This window comes from Bison bison, unplaced genomic scaffold (genome assembly GCF_000754665.1).
Source record: "Bison bison bison isolate TAMUID 2011002044 unplaced genomic scaffold, Bison_UMD1.0 scf7180017864530, whole genome shotgun sequence".
Taxonomy (NCBI): Eukaryota; Metazoa; Chordata; class Mammalia; order Artiodactyla; family Bovidae; genus Bison; species Bison bison.
Window position 1 is genome coordinate 4,321,517 of NW_011495080.1, and position 18,000 is coordinate 4,339,516.

The following is an 18,000-nucleotide window of genomic DNA, read 5'->3' on the forward strand; positions in this document are numbered from 1 at the left end:
TCATTTTGATATTTGGCAAAACTAATACAATTATGTAAAGTTTAAAAATAAAAAATTAAAAAAAAAAAAAAACAAGGAGACATTATACAATACAGTGAACAATGTCCTCAACAACCTTCTAGAAACAGTAACAAATCTTACATGGCCATTTCTTACACGTTCCTCCAAGAACGTAACATTAAAACACAACTAAGACCTAACAGATTTTTCAAAGACCCTGAATATAGGCCAGAGTATAAAGCTTTCCAACGATTTTCATCTAAGAAGAGAATTTAGGGAATGTAAAGGACTAAGTGAATCAAATTATGTTTCATTAATTTCCGCCTTTCAGCAAGCCTTTTCATAGTTCAAGTTAACCAGACAGTAATTCTCTGAAGAGAGTCCACAGTACGAGTATTTGGTATTACAGGGCTAATAGGGGACTATTAAACATTGTAAGACAGAAAAGCAGGTAGTAAGGTTGAAAACCAACTGTAAAAAATTAGCCTGACCAGGGCTCTTGCCTGCTTCTCAAGATTGCCAGATTGTCACTCTGAAAGCATTTTAGGATATTTTAACAACTAAGAGTGCACAGAGTCCCACATACTACGGACTGAATTCTGACACTGACACATACATACACACACACACACCACCAAATTCATTATGCTGAAGCCCTAACATAATTGCATTTGGAGGCAGAGCCTAGAAGGCAGGTCATAAAGATTACATCAGGTCATACGAGCAGGGTCTTAATGGGATGGAACTGGTGTCCTTATAAAGAGAGGAAGAGACACCAAAGAGCCCTCTCCCTCTCCATGCACTCACAGAGGAAGGGCCATCTGAGGACCCAAGGAGAAGGTGACCATCTCCCAGCCAAGAGGAGGCCTCAACAGTCACCCAGCCCTGACTGTACCATCATCTTAGACTTCTAGTCTCCTAGAAGAGAGACTAGGAGATTCTAGTCTCCCAAGTTACCCAGTCTGTGGTATTTTGTTACAGCTGCCTGAGCAGACAAGTACACCACCCTGTAAAACACAAGCTGTGTTATTCTGCTTGGGTAAACTCTCAAGGCAGATGTTGTCAGTTACCCCCCACTTAACCACAGCAACACAGATTCTTCCACGAGAAGAGTCAGCTGCCTGATAAGAGTCTCAGACAACTGAATTAATTAACCTGCTATAAGAAATATTTAACATCATACACCTGAATTTTGGTGACACCTGTGGTATAATTAGCATTAAGTCAGGCTTTCTGAAAACAGTTAATACGCTTAATTGTCTACTAAGGGCATTCCTTGTTGGCATCCAGTGACCTCTCCTCCAGGAATAATAAAGATTCACGGAACAATTAATGGAAATCCCTCCAAGCAACTCAGAAAAACTAATTACAAGTAAGGCTCCACATATCCAGAAATAACTTACCGGGACCCAGCAGTTCTACACAGCAAAACCCACAGTAAAATCAAGCCTCTTCAGTGATCCCCATTCTGGGAAGTACTCAACGGGACTCTCAGTAGACACACTACAGGTCACTGAGCCCCTGCATTTTTTTTTCCCACTCATCAAGCACCTGAATCCCTCCATCAGTACGGCCTTCTCTCATTAGGACAATTCTTATGAATTTTTTAAATTGCATCATGGAAAGAGCAGAAAATAAGGAGTCATCCTTACAACATTCTAACATTTTATAAGCCCCAAACTGAGAATTGGTAAATTCTCAGATATTCAAGGCTGAACTAATTTTTGAACCTCACTCCAAGCAGGAAGAAAACAATTTCCTGATCTTTCTAGAACATAATATTCTTTATTATTGGTCCCGATGTAAGAAAAAAAAAGTCTAGAGCTGACATGATTCTTGAAATTGTGAACTGTTTTTTTCTAGTTAAAATGCGTTTAACTAGAAGATATTAAGCAACATTATTAGATCCACTTGGCCCTTATTTCAAGGGCTTCCCTGGTGGCTCAGCAGTGAAGAATCCGCTTGCAATACAGGAAACCACCTGCAATACAGAAGACATAAGTTTGATCCCTGGGTCAAGAAGATTCCCTGGAGAAGGAAACGGCAGCCCACTCCAATATTCTTGCCTGGGAAATCCCATGGACAGAAGAGCCTGGCAGGCTACAGTCCATGGGGTCGCAAAGAGCACATGACTTAGTGACTAAGCCACCACCACCACAGCCCTTATTTCAAAGTGTGAATCAGATTTTCTTTTCCTCAAAAATAACATTAATAACAGCCAACCTGAGACATGCCTGAAAGTAACATATACCTGTTACGTCACGAAGGGCACTCAGTACAGTTCTGAGTAACATTAAGTACAAACTAAAGTGGTGGAGCAGAGAAGGCAATGGCACCCCACTCCAGTACTCTTGCCTGGAAAATCCCATGGACAGAGGAGCCTGGTGGGCTGCAGTCCACGGGGTCGCTAAGAGTCGGACACAACTGAGCAACTTCACTTTCACTTTTCACTTTCATGCACTGGAGAAGGAAACGGCAACCCACTCCAGTGTTCTTGCCTGAAGAATCCCAGGGGCGGGGGAGGCTGGTGGGCTGCCGTCTATGGGGTCGCACAGAGTCGGACACCACTGAAGCGACTTAGCAGCAGCAGCAGCAAAGTGGTGGAGCCATGAAATTAACAGACGCTTACTCCTTGGAAGGAAAGTTATGACCAACCTAGATAGCATATTCAAAAGCAGAGACATTACTTTGCCAACAAAGGTCCGTCTAGTCAAGGCTATGGTTTTTCCTGTGGTCATGTATGGATGTGAGAGTTGGACTGTGAAGAAGGCTGAGCGCCGAAGAATTGATGCTTTTGAACTGTGGTGTTGAAGAAGACTCTTGAGAGTCCCTTGGACTGCAAGGAGATCCAACCAGTCCATTGTGAAGGAGACCAGCCCTGGGATTTCTTTGGAAGGAATGATGCTAAAGCTGAAACTCCAGTACTTTGGCCACCTCATGCGAAGAGTTGACTCATTGGAAAAGACTCTAATGCTGGGACAGATTGGGGGCGGGAGAAGGGGACGACAGAGGATGAGATGTCTGGATGGCATCACTGACTCGATGAATGTGAGTCTAAGTGAACTCCAGGAGTTGGTGATGGACAGGGAGGCCTGGCGTGCTGCAATTCATGGGGTCGCAAAGAGTTGGACACGACTGAGCGACTGAACTGAAAGTGGTGGAAAGAGAGGTTACTAAGACTATGAACCTGAACCAAACAAGTTTCAAACTGATCTTCAAAGCCTGTTATGTGAGGCAGCATCCTTTGATAAGATGAATAGTCCTACCAAGGCTTCCAATGAACTGTGAAAATGAGAGAGTCTCATCGTAATTCTGAGTTTTGGCAGAAAGAAAAAGATCACACATTAAATATATGTGATGTGTATCACTATATAATCACATAAGACATGACGTAGTCACTCAAAGCATAACCAAATGTAACACTTTTAAATCGGATTTTATTATATTCAGTTAGACACTGCAACTACTTCTTAATTATGTTTTATTAGATCCCACAAAATACAAGACAATCCCACCCCGACTGATGGAGATTCACAATGACAAGTTCCTCTGAAAAAATTTTCTGAGGCATAAAAACATCCCTTAATTCACTCCAAAGAAACTCACTTCATATCAAGTGACAGTAAACAATTTCTGCTTTAAAGTCAATTGAAAATTCACGGGTGTCTTGCTTCAGACAGCACTTAGGGCCAATTACCACACCCGATGCATGAAATTTTTTGTATTTCAATTAATTCGGTTATATAACCCACACTTCTGGGGACCAAAAGCAGTCAACTTGTACCCAACAGAGAAGGCCATTACCAAAATTAAGTAGAATCGCTCTTAACAAAGCCTACAATAGTCAAGCGTTGACAAAATCAACTTAAAATCTCCCCCACCCTTAGTGAACCAAACTCCACCTCTCTTCCACTCCCATTTTAAGCATCACATCCTTAAAGCATCATCTCCAGTCATCTCGTTTTTCACCTCCAGTGGAATGCCTTTGTTACTACAATGCAGTACAGTATATGATCATTTTAAATGTGTAGACTATTTCCTAATGAGGAGTTTCTCGTGAATTCCTCAGAAATAGTGTTTTGTCTATATTAACATATATGTTTATATTAACATATTATATGCTGATAGGCTAGTTTGGAAATCCTGGGTTACACAAATTGAAGCAGGTTTCATAACCACATTCAGTTTCAGGAGACTTTAATATGTTAATGTTCAAGGTACCTCTGGGTGGGAGTGTTTGGGTGGGGCCGGAGTGAACAGAACATGAATATATTATGTAGCATTTCTGCAATTTATTAACCTACAGAACCTTGTCATTCCCACCACCTTCCATCTCCCCAGCATATATATTATACACATACATGTGCATGTTTACAGAAATTTTCAAACACGAACAGAAATTAAGGAACTCATCAAACTCAGCTTCAACAATCAGCAGCACATTCCCATCATGTTTTGTCTATACCCTCACTGGCTCTAACCTTCTTATTATTTTGAAGCAAATCCTAGTCATGATATTTTACTGGTTTATTTCGGTAAGTATCTCTTAAGAATAGTACTTTTCAAAAGACAGCCATACCATTATCTCAGCTAAAAACAAGTTAACACTACCTGGTTTCTTGTATCTTACTTTCCCAACTTACATCTTTAAGGGCTACTCAAAACTTTGATGAGTAGTGGACTCACCTGAGACTCCTGTAAACGGCAGATTCGGGTCAAGTGGTTCAGGCGGTGCCGAAGATTCTGCATTCCTAACAAGCTGTTAAGTGATATTCTGAGTATAAAACAATGCTTCTCGTAATATTCAGTGCAACGATAGTAAGTTTAGACAGCAAGTTTCCAATGGAAAAAACACCTGAATTACATGCCACTGTATTTTTTGAAAGGGCTTTATAAAAATTTTTTAAAAAGTCAATAAAGGTTCAAAGGTTCTCCTAAGGATCTTGAAATACATTTCTTACCATGTTACATGATACACAATTTTCCCTTATAACTTCCTGTTAAATGGAGGGTCCCTGGTTTTTCAAGGTGAAAAACACAAAGGACTGGCTACCATAAAGACCAAGGTCATAACTCATTCCATAGCTAGAAAGCCGTTAACAAAAACATAAGGAGCAGCAGAGTATAAGATCAGAGGGAGCAGAGCTCACCACTGCAAACTGAAAAACGCCAGCACAAGCTGAAACACCCCAGTGCAAACAAAAACCAACCACCAACAGAAACATTCTAAGTACCATGCCGTCCAAAGAAAATACATTTACTAGCCACTCTAGCGGAGAACGCAATGGCACCCCACTCCAGTACTCTTCCCTGGAAAATCCCAGGGATGGAGGAGCCTGGTAGGCTGTAGTCCATGGGGTCGCTAAGAGTCAGAGACGACTGAGTGACTTCACTTTCACTTTTCACTTTCATGCACTGGAGAAGGAAATGGCAACCCACTCCAGTGTTCTTGCCTGGAGAATCCCAGGGATGGGGGAACCTGGTGGGCTGCTGTCTATGGAGTCGCACAGAGTCGGACACGACTGAAGCGACTTAGCAGCAGCAGCAGCAGCAGCAGCAGCAGCAGCAGCAGCAGCAGCCGCCACCACACTAGACCTCAGGTTAACAAACAATACCATCACAGGTATCAGATAAAAAAACTATATTTTAAAAAATAAATATATAAACAGATACAAACTAGTTCCAAGGCATTTCTAAGAGTTCTGAAGGAAAAGCTCCTGAAAAAGAACTATATGAAGTTAATTTTAACTAAACAGTCCACAAAATACTACAAAATCAGAAAGACCATCAGTGCTGAGGTACCTAGTTCACTTTCAGGCTACAAACTTTTTTTAGAGCATCTTATGCTTCCTCTTTGAGCATAGGCAACCCAAAATTTGGACCAAGGAAAATTAACCTTTTGAGATTTTTTTTTTTTTTAAATATGAAGCACTGATAGACTTCTGCTCCGGGACTGGATGAAATCATAGGAAACAGATCTACCCTCCCATCTATAACAGCAAACAAAAGATTTCAAACTTGGACATGAAAGCTGCTGGAGTTCGCTGAGCAGAGTCCTGGAGAAGACAGAGCTAACCAGAGCACCCTGGAGGTCTGTGGAGAAGCTTCCTAGAGTCTTCCCCCAAGCACGTGTGGTAGAAAACTACTCAAGGCCACAATAAGAACCACCTGAAAGCACTTTCGAGAACAATGATCTGAAATCACACACAGCCAGAGTGAAAATCTCACCACTCACAGAGCACGAGGTGGAGCACTGAGAAGGATTCTGCCACAGTCTGAGATAAAACCGCCCTCAACTAAACGCTGCTTGGCTCCTGATTGTTGTTTACTCGCTGAGTCGCGTCTGACTCTTGCAACCCCATGGACTGGAGTCCACCAGGCTCCTCTGTCCATGGGATTTCCCAGGCAAGAATACTGGAGCGGGCTGCCATTTCCTTCTCTAGGGGATCTTCCCCACCCGGGGATTGAACCCCTGGCTCCTGCACTGCAGGCGGATTCTTTACTGCTGAACCACGGGGGAAGCCAATTAGCAAAATTTAAAACAGGGCCTCAAAGGGCTACACTGTTTCTGAGTAAGTTAACCACATCCCAGAAAACAATAGTCAAGAGTACTTATGGGAAAACAAAAATATCCAAATTGAGTACATAACAAGGTAAAAATCACAGAGTCTAGCATCCAAGAAGTGCAAGGCCTGTGGGGGGAGGGGAGATTAATCAACTGAAACGAATCCCAAAATGATGACATGATAAGATTAGTGAACAAGAACACTTAGAGTTACCTGCATTCCGTACGTTCAAGAAACTACAGGAAAGACTGAAAATATTTTTTTAAAAGACCCAAATTAAATCTCTGAAAGAGCAAAACCACAATCTAATAAAAATTGCATTACATGGAATTAACAGCAGAATGGGAATTGCAGAAAAGATTAATGAAGTTTAACACACAGCAACAGAAACCATATCCAAAAAAAAAAAAAATAAACCCACCTAGGAAAAAAAAGACCAAAAAATAAAAAGAGAGAAAGATAGCATCAGTATTCAGGGAGCTGTGGGACAATAGGAAGTGTCTTAAACTACTTAGAGGTAAGTATGACAGACAACACGTGGACTTACACTTGAAATCTACAAAGAAACTGCTGGGAGAAATTGACTGAAGAGAGATAATACTGTTTATGGATCAGAAGACATATCATTGAGATGTCAACTCTCCCATATGAATCAGGACATTCAAAGAAATCCTAACCAAAATCCCAATGGGTTTATTTTAGAAATTGATTGGCTAATTCTAAAATGGACATGGAAATGCAAAGAACCTAGAAGGGCCAAAATTAACTTTGGAAAAGTAGAAGAGAGCTGGAAAGCTTATGTTGCCTGTCTCCAAGACTTACAAAGGCAGAAATCAAGACCGTGCAGCATTGTTATTAAGATAAACAGACTAGAGGGTCAAAAAATAGATCCACACTGGCCACCCGATTTTCGATAAAGGTACAAAAGAAATTCAGGGGAAAAAGAACAGTCTTTTAAACACGTGGTGTTGGGAACAACAGGGTATCCTTACAAAAAAACTGAGCTGGAAAAAGAATTAACAAGGATGCCGGGAGTGTCTATCTTGACATGGGTAGTGGTTACAAAAGCAAAAATTGTCATATACTTAATATGTGTGCACTTTGCTATATGTATACCCTAAAACTGGAGACAGTACAGTTATAAGTTTAACACACAGAGTATGATATCATACTCATTTTTTTTTTTTACACTATTTCTATCTATCCATCCAACATTTAATACAGAGAGACACACAGAGAAAGGGAGACAGAGAGAGATCTGAAATTAGGTTCAGCTAATACTAGTGATGGTAACTTAAGGAAAATAAAGTTTGGACTCATATTTCTTTACTTTCATCTGCAGTTTTCTGCATTTCCATTGTTTGATTACTTTACAATGAATATATACCATTTTTATAACAATGCAATGATTTTTAAAAGCTTAAAGAAAATTTATTAACAATGGTTAATTCTAGGTGAAGAGAATATGAGTAATTTATATGTCTCTATCATTTTCTATATTTTTTAATCCCCCAAGTTAAATATTTATACAATTACAAAGATATAATATTTATATCATTTTTGTTATGCTAAAAATATGTTAACTTTGTTATAACTACAACTATGTACCTGGACAGGATCTACATGAAAATCTTAAAAACAAGAACAGTATTTTGAGAAACGGGAGTTTTAGACGATGTTTCTCTGATTTTTTTTTAACAAGTTTGTGTGATACAATTTTTATAAAAGAAAATGGGAAAAGTTGCGATGACAAGCAGGCATAAAAAGAGAACAGAAAGCACAGAACGTTGATGAAGACCTCACATATATACAACAATGGAGAAGATCGTCTTTTCAACAAATGGTGTGAGAACTGAACATTGACCACAAAAATCAGTCTAGACAGAGATCTTATAGCTTTCACAAAAATTAACTCAAAATGAATATGAGATCTAAATATCAAACACCTAGAAGTTAGCAAAGAAGAAAACTGAGATGACCTTGGGTACAGCAATGACTTTTTAGCTACATCAAAGACATGATCCATGAAAGAAACAAGTGACAGCTGGATTTTACTAAGAAGAAAAACTTCTGCTGATCATATCACCCAACATTAAACAGCCTGGGTGGGAGAGGAGGTTGGAGAAGGGTGGTGGTGGTGGTGTAGTTACTCAGTCGTGTCCAACTCTTGTGACCAAATGGACTGTGACCGCCAGGCTCCTCTGTCCACGGGATTTTCCAGGCAAGAATACTGGAGTGGGTTGCCTCCACTCCAGGAAGATCCTCCTCCAGGGGATCTTCAAAACCCAGGGATCGAATCTAGGTCTCCCACATTGCAGATGGATTCTTTACCATCTGAGACACCAGGGAAGCTCAAGAATACTGGAGTGGATTGCCAAGCCCTCCTCCAGGGGATCGTCCCAACCCAGGGATCAAACCCAGGTCTCCCGGCATTGCAGGCGGATTCTTTACCGCTGAGCCACAGTGAAGCCGACAATCTCCAGGACTCTGCTCCAATGACCTTTCCCGCCACAATTTGTGTCATGGACCTCAAAGCTGTTTGTTCAAAGCTCTAAACCAAAACGTGGACTCCTGCAACAAAGTGTACTTTGAATTAAATACAGGGCTGACCAAAATACTCTGAAGAGGAAGGGGCTTTAACAGGCGTCTACAATAAACGATTTTCTAAGTTTCTGGAATTCCAACTTCTGTGAAGACATAAAAGTTGATGACAGTGTGCTCCTTTTACTGCCTTCAGACCTCCTTGCCATCTGTAAGCAGTGTCTGTCCACAAAAGCTCTGCTCTGAGGTTTCAAGGAGGTCTCCTCCAGTCACAGCTGAAGTTTGTCTTCCCAATTAAGCCAGCTATTAAAGGCCAACTTATAAAGAGAGGAGAGTCAACACTTAATTGGGAAGTAAATCACCTAACAGTAAGTGGTAGACACATTTCCCAATTAAAAATCTGACAAGACCTCACAAAAATAAAATAGCATCTCCAAAATGCCATCTTGCTTATTTCCCGTTTAGAAAGGCTGCCTGCCCCAACTTCACACCAAGCAAAAGGTTAGGGGGGAAAAGATCAATAGAAAAGTAGGAAATGCTGTGTCTGCGTGTGTCTGTAAAACTGTCCAAATTATACATCAGCAGGTGATCAGGTCCACCGGATTACTTTCATTTTAAAGGGTCAGGGGCAAGACTTAAAACCAAAAGCTGTGGTTATCAGCAGCTTCCAAAATCAATCCTAAACACTATGTCTCATCAAAGTCCCACCTCACAAAAGAACCACCTCTTTTGTTAAACCCGAGTCCACTCTCTGAATCATCCGGCCGTCCTGAAATGGCTTTATTCAGTATTTTGTAAATGGTTAAGAACTGCACTTATGAGTCTCAAAGCACTTAAATAACCCATCCACCAAATGTAACCCCTCCATTACAATTACACTATATTTTTTTACATCATTTTGACTTTTAAATGCCTTAAAGTGATGCACTATCACACTAGCAAAATAGTCACCATTTAATTACTTGGTAAATCCCATGGACAGAGGAGCCTGGTAGGCTACAGTCCATGGGGTCGCAGAGTCGGACATGACTGAGCGACTTCACTTTTCTTTCATGGCTGCAAATAGTGATGAGGCTGGGTATCCCCATGTGTCCTCTGACACTGTCCTCAGGTCAAAGCCTCATCCACCTACAGTCTTTTTCCAGTTAAAAGATGCTTCTAACAATAAGTGGTGTTCCAACTAATAGGAATAGTATGAGAATATAAAGTGCTATGCTAATATTAATACATAATGGAGCACAGAAATGACACTTTTTACATATCAGAGAACTAAAGGAGAATTTTTAACATTCACTATTCAAAAAAGGAAAACAACTGCTCATTGATAGAAAAAGATAAAGCTAAACTAATCAAACTCTTCAAAGAAATGGACTCTATCACTCACAAGCCATTTATTTTGTGACAACCTGACAGGTCCAAGGAAGCCTGCAAGAGAACTCGCATGTACCAGAGACATCTTCAGGGATGTTCAGATTTTATAAACCTGAATCTAAAATGGTTTTCCTTTCTGAGGCTTGTTGCCAAAGCAACCAGGAAAGCTACAGTCTTTAAGAGAGAACTGGAAAAGAGGTTAAGGATAAGAGGAGGTAATCAAAGTTTCATGTGAGGAATTTACAATCATGAATGCAATGTTGCAAGAAAAGTAACAGGAAGAATACAAATTGAACAGATAGACAAAGCAGCAACTTCAGAGTCACAGAACAATCTACTAACAAGACATATGAATCCTCCATTCTTTTTATTCCCATTATATTGATATATATGACATACAACATTGTAATTATTTAAGGTACACAACATAATGATTTGAGATATACGTATATTGCAAAATGATTATCCCAATACGTTAGCATCCATCACCACAGATCTTTCCTTGTGATGAGAACTTTTAAGAGCTACTCTCTTATCAACTACTTTCCTCTTTGCATTCTTCCCTCAATTACGCCCCCGAAACTCCCGCATCCCAAATACCAAAGTAAAACTACCATTTTCCTCTCATTCATTGCTATTATTTACGAAATGGAAACCACTGGCTGTTTTCAGAGCACATCAGGGAGGAAACAAGGAATTAGCAACACCCAAATTTTCACTCCAACACCAAAATTTTCCTGTGACTCAGAGAAATGTTGAAATACTCTGAGACCAATAACATCCAGTCTTAAGGTCCTAAGTAACCATGAACCCCAATCCTTACTAACCTCGCCCAGGATGCTAGATCTGGATACTCCAATATAGCATGCTGATAATAGATTATAATAAAGTAAAAATGTTATTCAAGTGATCTGAGGTGGCCAAGGATATGGAAGAAAAAATGAGTTAACAATATACAACAGAAGTCAGAGTAAAAAATGTCCAGGTCCAAATCATGGTGGTAATGTGAAGGTAACAGAGAGAAACAAGCCACCAAATCATATCTCATAACACCCAGCAGGATATTCCCCCTGAAGAACATATAGGCACAGTCGACCAAAGGCAACATATGTTTCCAATCAGTATCAGTTTAAAAAAAAAAGCTTTAGTTTGATATAAAGGTTTTTTCAAATATAGGACATTTTGGGTAAATTTAAATGACCTTTAAGAAAACTTATATACAAAAAAAAAAAAAAAACAAATGAGCAAAGACTACAAAATCATAAATACATAACTGAGCAGGTACATTTGTATATACTGCTATCTTCCCTAATCCCGACTCCACTTTTGTTGAAAATAACTGCTCCTTCTCCTAGATTGCCAGCACATTTCATCTGTCTCATCTAGCCTTATGTTACATTGTTACTTACATATTTTATCCCTCAAGTAGTCTATACTCTCAAGGGTACCATCATGTCAAATTCATGTTTGCAAAACTCGGGGCATTCACTCATTCATTGAACAAATATTTACTAACTACATAGTAAGTGCCAGGCTCTGTACAACACACTGACACTAAACTTGTACTGTTTATATGAATGTTGACTATAAAGCAAAAATAAATAAATGAACAAGCTCAAAAAGGAATCCAAATAAATTCATGTATTATAGTTCCACAGGAGTAAAGCTGGGAAACTAAAAATATTCTACTTGGAGTTTTAGTATCATGATAAACATTTATACTACTTGTGTTTTGTCTTGGCAAGACTGGGTCCACAAGAAAACTGCATTTTCTCTGTATGACCTACCAAGTATATTACATATTTCCATACAGAGAAGAATTATCCTCTTAATCCTAAAGAAAATTTAGTAATAATGATTTCATATGTCACAATCTTACTTTCAGAGAGGCCTAAATACCCTTGAGATGGGTCTTTATCAGTCCATGAGTGGGTGGGCTGTTTTAAAATTTAGATCTGTTCATTCATTCAAATGCCTACTAACTACCAGATACTGTTGAGCCTAGGTTTTTAAAAGGTCATCAGAAGCCCTCCAAAACTTAACCGAAAGTTTAGTATAGTTGGGGGAAAGGGGGAGGGAGATGTTTCATTTTATTAAAAATACATGGGTTGAAATTCATATGCTAACAGCATAACGTGTCGTAATACATTTTGTTCAGCTTGCTTTTAGCCACTCCCTGTATCATCCTTAGCTGAATTTGAATGAATTATCCACCCTTACTAGAATCTACTTTAAGAAAAAGTGGCCCCTAGAAGGTCGACTACTTCTACCCCCACCATATACAGTCTGGGAAAATGATATGCAAAGAGGATAACTTGAAATTTGTTTTGCTTTTTAAAGACTAGATCGGAACACGAAGGCAGAACAAAAATCAGCACGGATGTGTGCCTTCAAATCCACAACTCTTCTAACCACCTCACGACAGGCTCTCGTATTTGAGGCTGAGCCATCCATGCACAGGTGGTTGGAGGTGTTCAACGTGTGAAAACAAAATCTGCAATTCGTGACAGAGGTCTCCGGACGTCAGGGCCTGACACCCAGAAGTCCAGGGAACAAGGTGCCTTCCACAGTGAGCGATGCTGAAGACAATCAATCAATACATGTATGAGTAAGTGAACACACCTGGCTTTCTCTACCAAACCCCAAAGACCGTGCTTTTAGGGCCCGGGGACCCTAGTGGAAAGCTCTGGCAGTAAATTAGATGAACACTGAGAGGCCAGGCTCCTCCCTCTGGCCCAACCCCAGAGAAAAAGTGAGAACTGCGGGGGCCCTTGGGAGGGGCTGGGGGGAGGCAAGGAGGGAAGGGAGGGGTCGGCAGGGTGGAACCCAGCTAACCCTTCTCCCTTCCAAAGCGGAAATCGAGCCGCTGCCCCCTGTCCCTGCCCCTGCCTCCTGCCTCCCTCACCTGATCACAGAGATGAGCAGCCCCGAGGGGTCTTTGCTTTTGCTGACTGTGCTTCTGTATTTCCCACCAGCTCCTTCTGCCGCCATCTTGGTGCAAGGGAGGGAGAGCGGGTGGGCTGGAAGGAACCAAGTGTAAACTCTGTAATTGACCTCTCTTTAGAGTGCACCAATGGGAGAAGTGAAGTCCAAAGTCACAGAACTGGATAACCCAATCGCTGAAGAGAGGAGGCGGGACGTAAGAAGTAAGTTTCAGGCCCCACGAGCTCTCTAAGCACTCTGGGAATTGTAGTTTCCTTCCGCGGTTCCAGGGCGCGCAGGAAAACTAAACCAGTTGCGATTTGGTGAAATCTTCTAATATCTTCATTTGTATTTATTCTGATCTTGAGTTTTTCCCCAGTTTTATTGTTTTTAGAATTTTATTAGTTTTTAAATCATATTTATCTGACGATGCCAAAGCGCCTACATGGGGTGTGTATTTCAGTAGGGTCTTGTGCTTGATGTCTGTATGACAAAGTTTTTACTTTAAACACAAGTAGTTTTTTAAAAATCCAATAAAATACGAAAATGGATAGATACAGAAATTCTTTTCTTTAGTATTATCTAAAACTAAATGCTTATGCATTAGTTTAATGTGTGAATTCAGTTATTTTATTTCCGGACAATTCTAAAAAATATGTAAGGAGTAACACACAAATGGATATTGATAAAGAAAACAGAAAAACCGGGAAACAAAACTGACCAGCTTCAGATTCCTTTTCTTCTCAAGCTAAATAAAATATAGTTGGCAATAATGCACAACTGTGCTTTATTAACATTTTTACTGGTAAGTTTTCATATGTCCTGCATCTGGCTCAACTGGCTTAGTCATAAATTCAGTAGATGAAATGAACAGAACAAGATTACCATAAGAATGGAAAGTGCATAAATTGAAGAGGGAAGGTAGTAAGTGAGCTGCTTAGTAGCAGTAGAGATTAAAGAACTTCAGAGATGAATAGAAAGCAGACAGAGTGGTCCTGGAGCTGTGAAATAGCGCGCGCAGAGCACCTCCACTACTTTGTTTAGGCAGGTATCAGCTGGCAGAGGTTCACAGTGATTTTATAAAATAACTTTCAGACACACCCACACACACATATGCTTATTTTTTTAAGTGTTCATTACCTCTGGCTCAATAATTCCAGTTCTAGGGATTCTGATTCTAGAGAAATAGAGAGAGAGAACAAAATGTTAAATTTTTTAAAACAACATAGATGTATTAAGTAAATTATAGAACATCCACACAAGAATATAATATGTAGCCACTGGAAATCATAGTTTTAGTGGTTTTTAATGAAGAAAAGATGTTCGTGATGTACTTGCAAAAAGCAGGTTATAAAATTAAAGAATGCACGTATGTGAAAAAGGGTAATTGAGCCTAGTGCCTTAGGATGTGGGCAGTAAGAAGGGAAAAAAAAAAAAACAGGATCACCTCAGTTGAAACAGAAAAAGCTTTAGATAGAATCGAAAAACGTTTTCATGATGAAACACTCAGAAAACTGGAAGTAGAAGGGAATTTATTCAATATGATAAAGGTTGTTTATTAAAAAAAATACAGCTAATGGTATCAATGGTCAAAAACTGAATGCTTTCAAGCTATGATCAGGTACAAGACAAAGATGCCCACTTTGCCACTTCTATTCAGTGAAGTAATGAAAAGTCTAGCCAAAACAATTAGGCAAGTAAAAAATAAAAGGCACTCAAATTAGAAAGGAAGAACTAAAACCATCTCTATGTGTAGACAACGTGGTTGACATATGGAAATCCTAAAGAATTTTTTTAAACTATTAGAGCTAATAAATTAATTCAGCAAGGCTGCAGGATGCAATATCAAAACAAAAATATCAATAGTATTTTTAGACACTAGCTATGAACAATCCAAAAAGGAAATTAACAAAACAATTCCATTTACAATAGCATCAAAAAAAGATAAAATATTTAACAATAAATTTAACCAAGGAGATGAAAGACTTAAACACTAAAAACTACAAAACTTTGCTGCAAGAAATTAAAGAAGATGTAAATAAATGGAAAGACATCCTGTGAGCATGGGTTGGAAGAATTAATATCATTAATATGTCAATACTCCCTAAAGCTATCTACACATTCAGTGCAATCCTTATGAGAATTCCAATAGTCTTCTTGCAGCATTGGAAAACCTGATCCTAAAATTTAAATACAAGGAATTTACTGTATGGCAAGGAACCTCAAATAGCCAAGAAGAATCTTGAAAAAACTGTGGTATGGTATGTGGTATATCATTGAGATATCAACAAAATGTGCTGCGGCTGCTGCTGAGTCTCTTCAGTTGTGTCTGACTCTGTGCAACCCCATAGACAGCAGCCCACCAGGCTCCTCTGTCCCTGGGAGTCTCCAGGCAAGAATACTGGAGTGGGTTGCCATTTCCTTCTCTAATAACCAAATGTGACATATCAACATCCAATGGAATATTACTCAACCATAAATGGAAATGAAATACTAATGCATGCTACATCATTGATGAAACTTGAAAACAATATACTAAGTGAAAGAAGTCAGACACAAAAGTCTGCACAGTGTATGATTCCATTTATTAAAAAAAAAAAATACCTAGATTAAAGGATTTCATACAAACAGAAAGCAGATGCGTGATTCTCGGGGGTTGAGAGGTGGGAATGGAGAACGACTGCTTTATAGACACAGGGGTCCTTGTGATTCACTCCCAGCCCTTCACCTGTTTGTTAGATTATCTTAGTGTGTGCATGCTCAGTTGTCTCCGACTCTTTGCAACCCCATGAACTGTAGTGCACCAGGCTCCTCTGTCCATGGGATTTTCCAGGCAAGCATGCTGGAGTGAGTTGGCATTTCCTCCTCCAAGGGATCTTCCCAGCCCAGGAATCAAACCGGAGTCTCCAGTGTCTTCTTACTTGCAGGCAGATTCTTTACCACTGCACCACCAGGGATGCAGACTGTCTTAGGTGAGTTACTTAATCTTTCTGGGCATGACTTTCCTTATCTATAAAGCATATGATGATAGAACTTCCATTAGACAATTATAGTAAAACTGTGACATATACATGATCAGCACCTCATAAATAGTACATGAACCATGAACTTCCAGATGTTCAAGCTGGATTTAGAAAAGGCAGAGGCACCAGAGATCAAAATGCCAACATCTGTTGTATCATTGAAAAAGCAAGAGAGTTCCAGAAAAACATCTATTTCTGCTTTATTGACTATGCCAAAGCCTTTGACTGTGTCAGTCCAGTTCAGTCGCTCCGTCGTGTCCGACTCTTTGCAACCCTGTGGACTGCAGCACGCCAGGCCTCCCTGTGCGTCACCAACTGCTGGAGTTTATTCAAACTCATGTCCATCGAGTCAGTGATGGCATCCAGCCATCTCATCCTCTGTCGTTCCCTTCTCCCCCGACCTTGAATCTTTCCCAGCGTCAGGGTCGTTTCATATGAGCCAGTTCTTCCCATCAGGTAGCCAAAGTATTGGAGTTTCAGCTTCAGCACCAGTCCTTCCAATGAATTCAGGACTGATTTCCTTTAGGAGGGACTGGTTGGATCTCCTTGCAGTCCAAGGGACGGACTCTCAAGAGTCTTCTCCAACACCACAGTTCAAATGCATCAATTCCTCAGTGCTCAACTTTCTTTATAGTCCAACTCTCACATCCATACATGACCACTGGAAAAACCATAGCTTTGAGTAGATGAACCTTTGTTGACAAAGTAATGTCTCTGCTTTTCAATATGCTGTCTAGGTTGGTCATAACTTTCCTTACAAGGAGTAAGTGTCTTTTCATTTCATGGCTGCAATCACCATCTGCAGTGACTTTGGAGCCCAGAAAAATAAAGTCAGCCACTGTTTCCACTGTTTCCCCATCTATTTGCCATGAAGTGATGGGACCGGATGCCATGACTGTGTAGATCACAATAAACTGTGGAAAATTCTGAAAGGAATGGGAATACCAGACTGCCTGACCTGCCTCTTGAGAAATCTGTATGCAGGTCAGGAAGCAACAGTTAGAACTGGACGTGGAACAACAGACTGCTTCCAAATAGGAAAAGGAGTATGTCAAGGCTGTATATTGTCACCATGCTTATTTAACTTATATGCAGAGTACATCATGAGAAATGCTGGGCTGGAAGAAGCACAAACTGGAATCAAGATTGCTGGGAGAAATATCAATAACCTCAGATATGCAGATGACACCACCCTTATGGCAGAAAGTAAAGAAGAACTAAAGAGCCCCTTGATGAAAGTAAAAGAGGAGAGTGAAAAAGTTGGTTTAAAACTCAACATTCAGAAAATGAAGATCATGGCATCTGGTCCCATTACTTCATGGCAAATAGATGGGGAAACTGTTGGGGGCCAGAGTGAGGTACTCCGCCCGTGACAAAGGTCATGAGGAAGGAGGCTCGACATACGCAAAGGCGGGATCGAGCCTCAGGAGTCCCCCTGGAACTCCTCGAGCATCTACCCCCATTACCAGAGCCTGCCTACTTTACTACTTTGTGCTCTCACCTACATCTCTGACTTTACGGGGGGCTGTCCCCCACCACCTCTTTCGGAGAAGGAGTTAACCTAGAGCTCCAGTTAA

The 18,000-nt window shown here is 40.2% G+C and overlaps 1 protein-coding gene across 1 annotated transcript in view; it reads right to left on the bottom strand.

The window, feature by feature from the left end:
- The window catches only part of LOC104982306 (exocyst complex component 4-like), a 245,211-nt gene extending 231,706 nt beyond the window's left edge, over window positions 1–13,505 (bottom strand). The window contains exon 1 of the mRNA XM_010831657.1: window positions 13,384–13,505. Coding sequence (XP_010829959.1) covers window positions 13,384–13,469 — 86 coding nt within the window. The 5' untranslated portion in view covers window positions 13,470–13,505. The remainder of the gene's footprint in view (window positions 1–13,383) is intronic.
- Between the last annotated feature and the right edge of the window lie 4,495 nt (window positions 13,506–18,000).